This window comes from Pipra filicauda, unplaced genomic scaffold (genome assembly GCF_003945595.2).
Source record: "Pipra filicauda isolate LSUMZ 115617 unplaced genomic scaffold, ASM394559v2 scaffold426_size588282_pilon, whole genome shotgun sequence".
NCBI lineage: Eukaryota > Metazoa > Chordata > Aves > Passeriformes > Pipridae > Pipra > Pipra filicauda.
The window spans coordinates 213,943-229,982 of NW_024104561.1; the positions used below are offsets into that span (position 1 = coordinate 213,943).

The window sequence follows — 16,040 nt, forward strand, 5'->3', positions numbered from 1 at the left end:
AAGAATGAGAGAAAGTAAGGTCATCCTCCCTTCCCAGAGGCACCTTGGATCTAGATGTTCATCTGCTTGTAGTCCTCTCAGAAAGCCATTAATGTATCTCAAGTGGTAAAAATATCTGCTGCAGCTTCAAAGTTGCAGATTTCAAATCCTACTGAAAGCTTGATACAAAATCACTACAAGTGTGTTTCTAATTACTCCAAAAAACTTAAGATTATTTTGCCAAATTAAACAAATCAAACAGGCTTATGATTTAATACATTATCTTAGGTTTGTGCCCCTCTGTATATACATTGTACAAAGTGTAGAGTGTAAGCACATAAGTAACGTTTTAGGGGGAATATGATTGATTCATCGAACATTCAGAATTAATATGAAATTAGCAGGGACTAATACTTTATAATGTTATATGCAAGATATACTAAAATATCTGCTCTCAAAAATTCCTAAAAGTCATAAATATTACAAAGGAGCAATGTAATTCTTTTCTGATTTTTTTTTTGGTCAAAATATGGAACCACAAAAATAATGATAATTAAAATTCTGAAGGATATGTTTCATTCTACCTTAATGCCTTCTTCATCATTGACTCTCCGAATCATTTTCACACACATTTCTGTAATTTTGGGGAACGTTGGCTGTTCAATGCAGATATCCCTAAGTATCTTTATGACTCTTTTTCTGACACTGATACCAGTATCCTGTGAAAAGAATTACACTCTTGAAAACAAATCAGAAACATTAATTTATGTATTACACAAATTAATACTTGAAGATCATCCAATCTGACTTGCAAAATTTATTTAGAAAAGGCAACTAAAATATTCTGGAGTGCACTTATACAAAAGCCCAGCATAACTTGTTCTAAAGGTTCTGGCTGAGTTCCCAGAATCTTGAAACACTTCCTCCATTTATACCCTCCCATCTAAGAGCTCATGACGTTGCAAATGCATAACTCCTTTTCTTAATTCAAGAGCTTACAAGCCAGATATGATGATGCTTTATCTACTCTATTGGAATACACAAGACTCCTTATAGATCTGGATGGTAATACTTTAAGCCTTTGGATAAAGCTTATGGATAAGACACATGCAAGCAGTCTTTTCCATTTTACTAGGCTTCATCTAAGGAGACAGAGGAAGATTTTCACTTCATTTCACCTTATTCAAGATCTGTTGAATCTGAATATCACGTTGAATTGCTTTCTGCAGTGTAGTACGCACATGACCTACTTAGCTCCAAAACCCTTCACAAACTTCTTCTAGCATCTAATTGCAGCAAATGAGTACCACTTGACTAAAAACCTGACATGGATGCTAAGAGCTGGTGTTATCCTACAGTTAAATTAACATTGTGTTTTATCTGAACATCTAGAAAAAAATTAGCACTTTTTTGGTACAAAAACTCTAATAAGCATTTCAAACCACTAAAAATAGCATATATAAGCTGCCCTCAATGACCCATATTTCAGACTTCAGAAATATAGCCAAATTCCTCATTTCACCTAATTTGAGCCTTAGTAATGGAATCAAAAGGAATATATCCCTGGTTCTGATGCAGTACAACTTTCTGTATATGTTTACCTTTCGACATAACAAAGCCTCTCTGAAAACAAGTGATGCAATTTACAAGGTTTTTTTTAAAGCATGATGCTCACCATTCAAGCAATAAGATATAACAATATCATTCCAGCTTATTAAACATACGAGCTCAGTTAACAGCAAGTTTTCCAACACCACTTATTTTATCATAAATACCACAGGTCACCGTACCAATATCCTTTCAATCAGCATGTCATAATACTGCTCAGCAAGCTGAGGGCGACAAAGCACAAATCGGCCAAGCAGCTCCACAGCTGCTTCTCGTACACTGGTGGAGTTATCCATGAGCCGCCCATGAACTCCTCGCTGCATATCCAGCTGAAAAAAACAAACGAAACAAGGATGCAAAATAAGAAATGAAGACTTATTTTGTGACAGAAGAACATATGCCATATGATGGATATTTCCTTTTTTACCCTGGCTAGAATACTGGGGTCTACAGCAACAACTTCAGATAAACACTTCATGGCTTTTGTTCGGACTGCAATTGCATTTTCACCAAGTACACGCAGAATCTAGAAGGAGAACAAAAACAAAGATTCAGGTTTTTTGGGAAGGTAGCAAGCATTGGTTAACAACAAAAATGCACCAGAATAACATATAAACAATGTAACTAAAATAATAATAATAATAATAACTACATAAAGATAGTAATAACTAAAACCTGAATTTATTTTTTCAGAGAGTAAAAGGGTGCATGCTAGTGTTGTTTCATGGCACTGAAAACTAAACATGGATATTTACTAGGATTTGCTCTTCTTTAAGATGGGTCATAAGTTTCTTAATTTCAAATTCTACTTTGCTTTTCCCCCAGAAAAAGCAAAGAAATGACACTTGTCAAACAGCAGCTTCCAAAGTGACAGCAACACACAGATGCAAGCAACTGGCCAATCTGGCTTGTATTTGAAAATCAAATTACACTTAATTTAATGAATTAATCTTATCAAATAAGCATGCATCTTACAGAAGCTGTGAAAACTATTTCATCACTTTGTAATGATCCTTTCACTGTGTACATATAATGACTGTGCCATGCACACACATGGGCAAATAAAATAATGGTGTACATTATGACATACAAAACGAATGCCAGAAAAAGAAACGTAATCACTTACGACACCAATACAGACTATGACAGTACATGGTGTTACTGTGGCCTGTTAAATACCTCTGCTCAACAATAAACAGATATATCACATTACTGAAAAAGTGTTTGGAATCAGAAGCCAACTGTATTTTACTGTACGACGATTTCCAGCACAATTTACCTGTGTCAAATAAATATCGAAGCTCTGGGCAAACGGCCTCATAGAGGCCAAGTAGCGAACAATCAAACATGCATCCTCATAGTCCACAGTATCAGAATTCATCCTGCAACAAATTCCATGTGTTAATTAGGACATGTTGATACAAAAAATTATTTAAAACATCAAATCCATGGCTAATAAATGAGTAAGTGGTACTAAAACATACTTTAATGTACTGAATTGAGATGGAGCAGTTTTAATGATGCTGCGAAGAAACTTTTTGCGACTTTCTGCTCTATGCATGATTTGTCCTGTGGTCTCAACATCTTTTGCATGATGAGTTCCTTCAGATGAATCCTCATCTTTCTGAGATTTAATTGCTTTTTCTGTCTCCATAGTTGTATCACGGAACCACTGAGCTACATAAAACTTCCGAGAAAACTGTAGAAATACAGCAGGATGCACAGAAAACAAAACCAATAGACACAGAAAAAGAAAATTAACAGACTTATAATGAGATTAAGGGAATCTAATGCATCAATATTATTTTAGAAAACACAATCAACAGTACATGTTAGGGTGACAATTTAATTGAAGTGCTAATATGTATAATCAAAAATCATTTTATTCAATACACATTATTGAAATTATTTTTATATATGCCTGACAACAGAAAGCTGAAATTTACCACTAATGATGCATCAATTTCTGTGTTCTCATCCAGATAATCTAGCAAAGCCTTTTGCAGCTGTTGAATTTCGTCTTCTCCTCCTGAAACCTGTTAGAAGTAGAAAGATAGTTATAAACCAGAATATTGCACAGTTGTACTTTTTATCTGAAAATCCGCATGTCCACACATAAAATACACTGAAGTCAGTTGTTTGCATAATTGCAGAACACTAATAATTTTTTAACCAATTAGTTATAAAGTCTAAAAAATATTAAGAGCAGAATAAGACTGGTTTTAAAACACACTGACTGATCTGATTCATTTTGTTCTATGATCTTGTGTGAGGACCCTGTCACAGAGGAAAAAAGAAGGGCCAAACCCATAAACCACCTTTATTTCCTCAATAATATACTGAAACACATTGATCCTTGCAGTTGCTGAAGTTACAGCAGAGAAAGGTATTATTTTCCCCCCAAATGAATGAATTCAAGAGTTCAAAGCATGTCTAAAATGCATATAATATTAGATAAACTAATGACAAGCATGCACTAGTGTTCAAATGAACTTGACAATCTGTGACAGATTTCTACAAAAAAAATCTACTGTTCAAAAATGTCAAAACAGAACAGATTTCCCCCCAAAAACTAATTGTATGAATAAGGAGTCCAAACCACAGTACAGAGTGCAATATGCATTTATCAATCATTAAGGAATATCCTGCTAATGATAGAGTATAGAAGAAAATATCCAAGAGAGTCTAAGTACTCAATTTAGCAGGAAAGAAAAATCTGTGGAGGTGTAAGTTCACTACTGAATGGAAATAATAATTTAAGTTTCTGATGACAACAGCTACCAACAGCTGTTCTTCTTTTCTTGCCATTTGAACAGCAAAGCAAAACTCAGCTGTCATGTATGTATTGTTCTTCATAAATAACACAACACTCTGCTCTGATTGATGGTACTGTACCACACACACCTTCCACAATGCACGGATGGTATTGTCTACCATTACTGATGTTAAGCTTCCTGAGTAACTGAAAAAATGTTCCTAACATTCAATTGCCCACAGCAATGTTATTTTCTGCAGATGCCTAGCAACTATGTGATCCTGTAAAAAGCCCAAACCAAATAGAAAAATTCAGGTATGTATCTTTCTAGAATATCTTTCAATAGTATTATAATTTCTGGAGATAAGGAAAGAGAAAAGGATTTTTCTGAAATACTTTCTCCCTAAGTCAAATGTAAAACTGTTAGAATTGCTGTCAACAGTGGAGAATTATAACCCCTTAGTAAATAGAAGTATAAATTATATAAAGCCACGGACATAAAGATTTGACACTATATGTTGTAGAATATTCTAATTGACAAAAGTTACGGGAAGTATCAGCCTCATAAAGCAGTAGATGGCTTTTCATTCTGCAACTGAATGCCTGCAAAGTGCAGAAAAATAAATCTAACGGTCACTGTAAAGTACATGTAATATAGATCTGAAGTCTTTTCAGGTAACAGAAAGGGAAATGCTGAGAACAGTTGTTAGTAGTTCAGAAAGAAATGCATAACGTCCATAAGAAAAACACAAGTCCCCATTTTTAAAAGGACACATAGGACATTAGATTTTCTTATCATATGATGTACTGTTACCACTTTGCAATTGCAAATACAGGTACATACGTATTTTTAAGGTCTCCTAAGAAAGAACATAACTGTTGCTCCATTATTTTCTCTCTGTTGTCACAGGAAAACTGGCAAACTGATTACCCACTGTAACTAACCAATTCATAGGATCACTACAGAGATGGTGCAAGGAAGACATGAGCTAACAAATGTGATACTAATAAACACAGTATATTTGATTCAGAAACTTGAACAGTGATTCTCCATAATGTCAATTTTTCAAATATCTTTATAATTTTCATGAATTTGAATGGATAGATCTCAATCCAGCTGGCATAGGATGTCTCACACACCTGTTTGAGGATTCTGGCTATAGATCCTTGATCCATTTTGCTAGTGACTGCATCTTTCCTTAGTCTTGCAGCTACAGTTCCAAGATAGTCAAGTGATGCAACTCTTAATGCCATTTCTGTAGATTTGTTACTAAATTGGTGAACCTAAGAAAAGTAGAATAAACTATTAAATATAAATGCAACTGAAGTTTTTCTCACAAGAGATTGCTTTACCTTTCTAAAATTTTCACCTGACTTCCATGTTGCATAAAAGTATGTAGCTTACCATTACATTACAGATACATTAATTACTTTACATTAATGCCTCTTTATTGGGTCTCCCTCTCTCTCTCCAAATATGCCTCTTACTGTTTTTTTAAATACATATTTTCATTAAACAAAATGGACAACTAACACAGTGGATCATCTTCAATAGCAGAGATCTTTAGCATCATAATGCCATTTCTTCATTATTCACACAAATATAAAGCTACATTTTCCCAGCCTTAAAATATTTTCCAAGAAACAGCTCAAATTCCTGAGTTAATTACACTGTGATACTGAAAAGCAACATTCCCATTCTGCGAAATGACATAACCAAAAGCTGTAATTGTGAGAAAACAAACCACTTAGTTGTTTTCCGGTTCTATGATGAAGGAACAGTCTAGAGAAAATATTTAATATGAATAATTACAGCTATTAGTCTGACTTTACTCCAAATTAATATGTGCACTTATTAGATGTTATATAGGCATTTTTTTGTGTTGAAAATGTAATGGAATAGTGGAACTGGACTTCCATGAGGAACTGTATACATATGAGTTTTAAGAAGTTCCATATGAATGATCCTCTAACCAAAATTTTATTATTTATGTGTTACATAGTAGTAAAGCACTCAAGAAAATCCTTATATGCTGCAGATGATCAGAAAGCATTCCTGTAGTAGTTTCAGCTGAAACAAAAAAGTCTTCATTGTAGTATAAAATAAATTCATACAGTTAAAAACAAGAATCCCTTACCAATAGTCTTCCTAATAAGCTAAGTAGCAACTCTGCAGCTGGCCATTCTGGTTTGTTGACTGTTGAAAGAAGATCTTGAATGAAGTTCTCAAACAGTGGCCTGTAATCTTCTTCCCCTTGTTTACTGCCGCACCTGTTTAAAATAAAATGCATTTTGTAACAGAACTAGCAGAAAATTTGTTTTATTCATTTACAGAGAAACAGCTTAAACACTTATCACTCCAAGTTGCATTGCATGTAAAGCAGCTAATTCGTGCTAACAGAATTTTGTTGCCAAGATTTTTTTTTATTTTTAGCTTTGCAATAAAGTCTGCATTGACTTGGACAGACAAAGTAGGTAGAACTGTAAAGCTTAAGCTGGAGTAGGATAGTTGAGAGGTGATGTGTTTATACTCCTTAATCTTGGTTTGATTTATCTGATAGTGACAAGACATCTCAGTATTATGCTTCATAAAGGTTACAATCAGAATGTAAAAAAAAAATAAATTAAAAATCAAAAGTTAACACACCTGATAATTTTTGACTTATATGTGGCATCCCTAAGTTTAACAACATCAGAATCATGCAGAGAGATTGTTGATGGCTTATTAAATAGCTTTTTGGCTTTAAGTGTAGAAATTGATACAATAAAACACTAAAGATGTATTCTTTGAAATCCTTTGGTTGTTCAGGCATGGGGTTTTTTCCCTTTTGAGCTATTAACATTGCTAGCTTCAGCTAAATGAAAGTAATGTTTAGGTTTTTTATATCTGATGATAGAATCAACATGGTTTCATGACGTATATATATCTACTCCACCTTCTTTTCCAGGCCTCATTTAAGTAATAGACCTCTAATAAAAGAATCCTACACAAACTATCAAGCATTCTTGAATGTATTAAGAATTCTACACTGTGCAGAATTCCTGTTCCACAAACATTTTTGACTAGACCGGAAACTCTTAAGCACCTATAAAGTATACCGTTATAAATAACTCCATGTATAGGTATTTATCACTGTGCAGTGGTCAGGTTTGTCTTGAAGTATGACTGACTTCATATGGAGTTGGTTTCATCAATATACTAAAGAATGCAAGAGTACTTACTTCTTAAGGAAAATAGAAAGGAAGTTTTGAGCTGTTCTCATGGCTGTTTCATAAGAGTTAGTAATAAGCACATCTTGATCCACCTAAAAATAACGAAATACATTCGTCTATTATAGCATACACAGAACTATGATTTCCAGATCAGCATTTCTCATGCATCAAAAAATTACAGCAAACATAAAATTACAATGTTTACTACAGCACTGTAATAAAATATTATAAAATGTTATATCTACATGCATAAGTCATTTCCGTAAACACACACACAAAAAAGGCTTTTTAAAAATATCTTACTTTCTTGTTTGATTCCTCCTCTGAATTAGAATCTTTTTCTGCGGATGGTAAGTGCACCACACACTGAATAAGTTGCAGAACTAGTGCTGTTACCATCTGAATATACATGGGCTCTCCATCAGTGTCACTGCTGTTTAACCTGTTAATAAGAAAAGAAAGCATTAACACCAAAAGTAAACAAACAGGACAAAACACAACAAAAATCTTTGGTCTTAAATAGTATCCTTCAAAAATTATAACCACAGCTGGAAATCTGTATTCTAGATATTTATCTAGTTATTTGCTTCTTTCTTATGCAGTGTAACATTTGATCTAAAAGAACCCAGTATTGTTCTTAGGCAGAAGAGGTGAACTGAAACAGCACTAAGATGGGCTATCAGAGAACCTGTGAAGTTCATCAGCTGAAAAAGCTACCGGAATGTTTAATAAATCAAACACCTACATGCTAAAACACTTAATAATAAATTTATTATGTATAATGCCATGTCCTCTTTCAACACAACAGAACAAAATACATCAAACCATTTCCATAATGATTTATTGTTTCTATAGGTTTTTAAAGTATGCAAAATATGCATGGTTTTTAAAGAAGAGACCTGGATTGACTTTTACAAGTTACACCTACGGTAATTTGCAGTAGCATAGCAGACTACAAATTTGAGCATGCAAGAGCCTAAGTGTGTCTTAAGTTGGTAAGAAGACTATGAATACACTCCATGTTTCTCCCATGACATAACCTAAGAAATAGTATGATGTTTACTGCCCATACATACATCAACACCACCTATTGCTACCCTTAACAATATGAAGAGATGATAATCTCTGACACATGAAATGATATTGAAATGAAACTGATTCCTGTTCTGGGAAGAGTATACTGAGTGTGTCCTCAAAGAAATTCAGCTAGAATTTTCCTATTAAGCTTTAGAAATGAAGAAATTATGTAACTCCATACAGACAGAACCAAAAAATTGTCCAACAGAAAAAACTCTGAGCGTACACTGACATCACACTTGTTCACATTCTTAGCTGAGCAAAAATAATGAGAGATTTCAATTATTTTTGTAGGTAGGCAATAATGTGATAGCGTAAAAAACAGTGATTATTACAAGACATTTGTCAAATAATTCCTCTTTTGAAATCTCTACCTGCAAAAAATGCAGCTTGTGGAGACACAGATTTTTAACATAGTTATTACTGAAGATTAAAATCCTACATCTATAAACTGTAAATGTTACAGTTTACAAGTTATTAATTTATGTCAGAAATTACCTGAAGTTTCTCAAACTCCTCTTGCTAGTTGGTAGTCTTGCAAGGGAAGTGAAAATTTCTTCTAGTATTAGTTGTCTGTGTTTTTCATACCGGGAGAACACCTATTTAATAGTAATAGTTACAAGATTATTAGAAAATTATTTATTGATACATAAAATACCACTTGTTAAATGCAGGGTTAAAAAAATATATGTAGAAACATACACTCTAAATGAAAAATAAATCATAATTAATGCATACCTTATTTTAATGTTTTGATTTTCAATATTCAATTATTTATTTAATTATTTTTTTATAAAATAGATAAAAACAATTTCAAATAAAGATTTTTTTAAAATGTTCAAATAACATAAATGTGTAATAGGTCTTGAAAACAACTTCTGTTTTAAAAATTTCTGTCAATGGTGTCATACACTACAGGAAAGTGAAACAGTATAATACTAAGCTTTAGTACTTAATATTTCTTTCTCTCAATACAGAGAAAAACTGTGGTATACATGAACACATGCGGATTGTAGAGTACATCTGAGAGTTTTACTTCCTATCCTAAGCTTTAATGTTTGTCTGATGCGACATGTTCTTTCAATTTACAGGGTCAGGACTGTTGAGTTTGTCTCTTTCGTTTGGGCAGAATACTGGAGTATATATCCCTTAGTAAGATGGAAAGCTCCCATTTAAACAAGCACCTGTGTTCCACTGCATTTTTCCTGAAATAATATCTACCTGTCCTGTGAATCTGTTACACATCCACCTCTTCTGAGGAAAAGAATTTATTCTATTACACAGAAATATCACACTAGTTCTACACCTTATTCCACTGCATAAGTACAAATTTTAATGTAGGAAATAAGGAAAACCACGTAGCTAAGATTTCTCAGAAGCACAGGAGCGTGAAGGCACAAATTAAAAAATACTTACTGCAGTCACCAATTTGATGGCACATAACTGAAGTTCACTGACATTTTCTACAAAGAAGGGTGTTATTCCCATGGATGATACCTATCAATGCAAAGAAGTTACTGTAAGTATATCTGACCAACAAACTGGTATTTATGCAGTTTCACAAGCAGCTTATTCATTCAGCAGGTTAAGCAGTCAACAAGATGCATTACTTTATGTTATTTGCAAATAAAGATATTAAATTACATTAGGGCACAGGTCCCATGAGGAGCAACTGAGGGAACTGGGGTTGTTCAGCCTGGAGAAAAGGAAGCTCACTGCAGACCCTATCACTTTCTACAACCACCAGAAAGGAGGGTGTAGCCAGGTGGGGGTCGGCCTCTTCTCCCACATAACAAGTGACAGTATGAGAGGAAATGGCCTCAAGTTGCAACAGGGAAAGTTTAGATTGGATATAAGGAAAAAATGATTAATGGAAAAGATTTTCAAGAATGGGAACAGCCTGCCCAGAGAAGCAGTTGAGCCAATATCCCTGGAAGTATTTGAAAGACATGAAGATGTGACATTTAGGGACATGTTTGAGTGGTGCACTTGGCAGTGTTGGGTTTATGGTTAGACTTTATGTTCTTAAGGGTCTTTTCCAAGGTAAATCATCCTATGACTCCACACCTGAATACAATCAGGTTAAACTTTTCTTAAGTGTACAAGAGATGCCATTAAAGATTCATAATTTAAATGCTCCTTTGCAGATTATCTACTACACAACAAACTAGTCACTCTGATGTTAAGAATTCAAAAGCTGCTACTGATTTCAAACTTCACGTAACTGAGACAATCATACTTCACCTTTGCTCTAAGAAAAGCAAAGCTAATCTAACATTCCTGGACAGAAATTTTTCTGATAAAACCTACCTGAAGAATAGTTGTATCAGTGAGAAGCTGTATCTCAAGTAACTCTGACAAGCTGCTGACAATGTCACAAACTTTGTTATACAACATCACGATAACTCTTTGCTTGTGGGTGGAACACTTGGCACGTTTTGCTTTTGAACTTAAAACACCACCTAGAAAATGAAAAAATATATTCATTAATGTTTTCAATGCTTCAGACAACAAATACTGGAAAGATGATTATCCTCAAAAAGTGTCCCCAAAACAACCGCATGACTACAGCTTTGTAAAAGCAATTAGAAAAACTACTTAGTAGAATCAGCTGGAAAGCAGGAATTTCACATAACATTAATTTTTATATAGGCTCCAAGTTCTGGATCCGAGATTTTTAGAAAGGTTCTTGAAATTGGATACATTTATCTATAGGTATGAACACGGCAACAAAAGGCTAGAAGCTAAATAGTTTTCCCTGAAGTAAATGATTATATACATGGAGATTATGTCTATGAAATTACTTACTCCTACATGTAATAACTATACACAAAAGCTCATCGTCAAACTTCTGAATACTTTAGTCTAAATAATTTAGTTACATTGACATTACTGCAGTAACTCAAGCTGCAGTATGACTAAGTTCTTCAGATGGCAAATTTTATTTTTTTTATTCTACATTTCATCATTCTCAATCTAATGTAATGCATTAATTCAGGATGCTGTATTTGGTATGAAAGAACTATCAGTATAAAAGTTACAATCTTATTCCAGAAAGTCATATAATTTACATCATCATACAGTAGATTAAGTTTTGATAGCTTTTAACATGGGAAGACTTGTTAGCATACTAACCACCATGAGGATCAACTCTATACACAGGATCATACTGAGGATATAGAGTGTTCTGCAAATGAAATTTTGTGTATTGAATAACTCTTTCTATTACATCCTCAATATATACAGCTTTAGGCATATTTGGTGATGTCATAATATTGATAGCAGTAAGACAAGCATCAGCTGATTTTGTCACTCTTTCCATAATAAGGTCTCTCCATAATCTCTCCTCATCTTCAGTGTCATTATTCTGCAACAGTAAAGAAAAACAGAAGAGTGTGAACAAGAAGTCACATTTTTAGTCTTACCATAACATATGCTCATGTATAAAATATTGTATTTCCTTTTTGATACAAAAATAGTTTGTTTTAAAAATCAAGTAATGTTTGTTTTACTAGCAACATGGTTGGAACATCTCCCCGAGTAACAAGTCTTCAATGTCTCACTGTATTCTTCTGCTAGAACAAAAAAAGCTTTCTGTGTCTCACTGGGAAGCATTATAAGGGAAGATTGCCACACACTCTATTTAAGACCAGCATACGTTAAGCAAAATCTAAACTCATTCATCTGGTGTTCTCTTCAGTGACACCAGTTGCTGCTTTCATCAATCCAATTTTTGCCACTAGAGGGAATTCTTACACAAAAAGACTGTCGCAAGTCACACTAAATCTGTAAGTACGCTACTTTCTCTGCTTCACAGGTCAACCCATCTATTATCAATGGGTTTAAAACACATCTTATCAAATATGTCCATTCAGACTGAACACAGGCTACAGAATCTCTGTATTACTGTGTTTGTAAAAGGTATAAAAGCGAACATACGCGAGCTTAATTATGACCATCCAGCCCTACTTAAATATCATAATAACACTACTAGGCAGATTTTCTCACAGCTTCTCTGGTACAGATAGAGACTCCAAAGAAGAAGTCTTTACTGCCTGTATGACACTACAGTTCAACACTGTTGGCTTTCTTTGTAAAAATAAGACTTTTTCCTTTTGCAGTACAAGAATCACAGTTCATAATATACATGCTATACCTAATTCTAAAATAAACAGAAATCTGCAAATCAGGAGGTCCCTGCAAATTTCTCACATAGTGGCTTCAAGTAACTTGCTCCTTACACAATTAAGTCCTTAAAAAAAACCCAAGTAATTTTTGTTTCCTAAGTAATCTTGAAAATGGAAACAATATTAAAGCGTCCTCTGCCTCTGAAAAATACTATTAACATGGAGGTAAGATATCTTCACTACACTGTAAAAGTAGTCAGCTTACTCCTTGGCAGAGGCTTTCTTTGCCACAATGATTGGAATAATTTTTAATAGTTTTAGGAACCCCTCTCAAACTAAAATATTAAACTTCCTGTTAATTTGATTTACATTGACAACTGTAACTTTGCAGTGTAAGAACAGATTTAAACAAAACACTTCCTCCTTAATGCTCAGGAGAAAGATACGCTCCATGTGAACACTAGAGTACTTCCTTCATTGTGTAAGGCACTTTATGGACACATAAAAAAGAAATGTCCAAAGGTGCAAATTACACCAGAATCACCATGAATATTTCAGGATGAAACTATAATATCTAAAATGAAACAAAAGAAAATTCAGTTGCTCCCACTACATCTGTTAGTTATCAGTAAAACGTATTTAGACCTGAAAAAAATACAACCGAATTTTACTTCAAATATTAATCTCAATTACACATGTTATATCAGAAATCCCTTTCACACACATACATAGTATTTAAACCTATCACTAAATAGGACTCAAGTGAAGAAAACTCTACATAATGTTGTGAAATTACGTAATTTGAAGCTCACATGGTTAAGTAAAGTAGAAAGCTTTGATCCATCTTGAATATTTTTCTCCAAAATATTCAGGACTTTCACTGTTTTATCTGTTGAGAGCTAAAACAAGAAAAGAAACATGTTAAACAACTGCAAGAACATAAAGGCTTCCAAATTGCTGAAAAGAATGCCAAGGCATGACGGCAGAGCTTGTATAATACAAATCACTCAAACTGTAACCAATTTGACATAAAGAGAATGCTGATACTAAAACTCAAATAGGTAAAATATATTCTAGGATTTCAATTACACTGTATTTTCAACCAGCAAAATCCACAGAAATAGATTTTTAAATTGTCATTAATGTTGTATACCTGTTGTATACATATTTGCTACTAGAAACCTATCAAATCCAAGTAGGAACTACAAAGTCTGACTGACCTTTATTAGGAGAAAAAAAAAACTGTGTGAACAAGTAGATATAAATTCCTTGATACTCGAGTGCTAATAAAAAGGAAATGTATTCTTAATGTTAACTTTAAAGAAGTAGCATGTTGAAAAACATACCTCAAACTCACTGGCCTTCTCTAGAATTATGATTAAATAATTTACAGAATATGCTAAACTTTAGGAGAGCCAGTTTCTCTCATCTAGATACTACTACTCACTTTTGGAAGTATGTGTGTGTATGTACGTATGTATGTGTAAAAAATACAGAGCAGAGTTTATGGGCGAGAACTATTACGAAAGAGAAACACTGATGCCACCAATATACTACAAAGAAAAGTAGGGAGACTGAAGGAAAGTCCAGGAAGAATACCTAAATTTTAGATTAAAGAAGTTTGGAATCGTCCAGAGTGACGCAGAGTTTAACATAAGACTAACAAGCACAGAGTTTAACATAAGACTGCCCAAAGCCATGAGTCCCAGAAAGATAAAAGGAAATCAAGAACATTGTTTCTAGAGGTATGCAGCAACAAAAGTCCCCTTAACTGACTGGGAAAAAGTATGGCACACAGAGTGGAGAGGAGACTCAGGCACACAGAGTGAACCTTGGAGAGATGAAAGAAGAATGCAACTCTCTGTTGCTGGCTGGATATCATGCATCTACATTGCACTGATGACATATATCAGAAAAGGTGGATTTTTTTCCTTTGCCAGCAGGTTCTGATTTACTGTAGTTGCTCAAACACAGCTGTAAGGAGCAAAGCCTATAGGTTGATGTGCTTTTGTGAAAGCAGATTAATTATTTTAGATTTCACTGCTCAGGCACATGTATTACATATTGGCATATAGTCAACACTGACACATAGAGGAGGACCTTTCAAACGGACCTTTCAACAAAAGTGTCTCAGTTTCAGAAAGAGTTAATAGTTAGGATGTGATAACTGTTTAAGCACTTCAGCTAAGTGAGCAGAAGCTCAAGTCTTTTTCAGGTGTGCACACCTCAAGAAAACCCAAAGAGGGTGGCATGTTAATCAGTATTTTATGCTCAAAAAAAAGGTAGATTATGAAGATGTACCTTGTCCATAATCCCCATTGCCTTGATTTTTGCAGATTCACTACCCAACTCACTAAGCTGATGTTTTCCCAGTAGCAATTCCTGTGGAATCTCATCATCATCACCTTTTAAAGAAAAAAAAGGTAAAAAATTAGCAATCACATTTCTAATTTAACTTCAAGGAAAACAGTATTTTACATCCAGTATGAAAAAGCCAGCTGAAGAAAAAAACCTGATTGTCCACACAGGCAGTATCTAATGGTTCCAATAGTTAGCATCTAACGAAGACTGATAAAGATAACTTCTGGTTGTGTTGAAACAATGACTAGTCATTAAATACGACAGGTTCTGAAACATCCTTTAAGAGCCTAACACAAGGCACAAAAAGTTTTTAATACAGCAAAACCCATTTATTGCAGCTCTTGTGCCACCACTTTCAATTCAGTAAAACAAATATAAAACTATTGTAGCCCTGAAGTTCAAATCTGGGCAAGAGCAACAGATAAAAACCATGTGAAATTAAGCACCTTGAGACACACTCTCTCCCAATTGTATTTACCCCTGGAAAAGAATAAGGTTACCAGACACAGAAAGATCCAATGGCTTCACTTTTAAATCCAAGGTTGCATAGACTACGGCTTTAAAAACTACAATGATTTGTTTACTACGTCCCTCCCCTTGTTCTAATCCTGTGACAAAGATGGCAGAAAAAAAATTAATGAATACTCCATTATCCATTTCAATAGAAAGTCACCCTGGTTAACATGGACTACTTCCTCAGACATTCATGCAAAGTGGGCTTTTTTTCCACTGAAATTGATAAGGAACACATGGTGATTCTGTGTCTCAGCTATAAATGCATCAGGATTCTGCTGCCTGAATTGAATAATCAGAATCTGTTGGGTAAAAGGCCATTGAAATTGGAAAGGTAAAGGCCACCACTCAAGGCGGAAGCCATATAAATCCAGTGTGCCCTAACAAGTATTTCATGTAATTAAATC

General features: G+C 34.1%; 1 protein-coding gene across 4 annotated transcripts in view; it reads right to left on the minus strand.

The window, feature by feature from the left end:
* Positions 1-16,040, minus strand: part of NIPBL (NIPBL cohesin loading factor) — a 162,017-nt gene that overhangs the window by 20,068 nt on the left and 125,909 nt on the right. For all 4 annotated transcript variants that reach the window (XM_027734109.2, XM_027734110.2, XM_027734112.2 and 1 more), the window contains 16 exons: positions 15,061-15,164; positions 13,572-13,658; positions 11,768-11,999; positions 10,943-11,094; positions 10,049-10,129; positions 9,131-9,231; positions 7,859-7,997; positions 7,565-7,647; positions 6,481-6,613; positions 5,483-5,626; positions 3,534-3,623; positions 3,072-3,286; positions 2,867-2,969; positions 2,015-2,113; positions 1,770-1,916; positions 564-698 (listed from right to left, as the gene is read on the minus strand). In XM_027734109.2, coding sequence (XP_027589910.1) covers positions 564-698; positions 1,770-1,916; positions 2,015-2,113; positions 2,867-2,969; positions 3,072-3,286; positions 3,534-3,623; positions 5,483-5,626; positions 6,481-6,613; positions 7,565-7,647; positions 7,859-7,997; positions 9,131-9,231; positions 10,049-10,129; positions 10,943-11,094; positions 11,768-11,999; positions 13,572-13,658; positions 15,061-15,164 — 2,045 coding nt within the window. The remainder of the gene's footprint in view (positions 1-563; positions 699-1,769; positions 1,917-2,014; positions 2,114-2,866; positions 2,970-3,071; positions 3,287-3,533; positions 3,624-5,482; positions 5,627-6,480; positions 6,614-7,564; positions 7,648-7,858; positions 7,998-9,130; positions 9,232-10,048; positions 10,130-10,942; positions 11,095-11,767; positions 12,000-13,571; positions 13,659-15,060; positions 15,165-16,040) is intronic.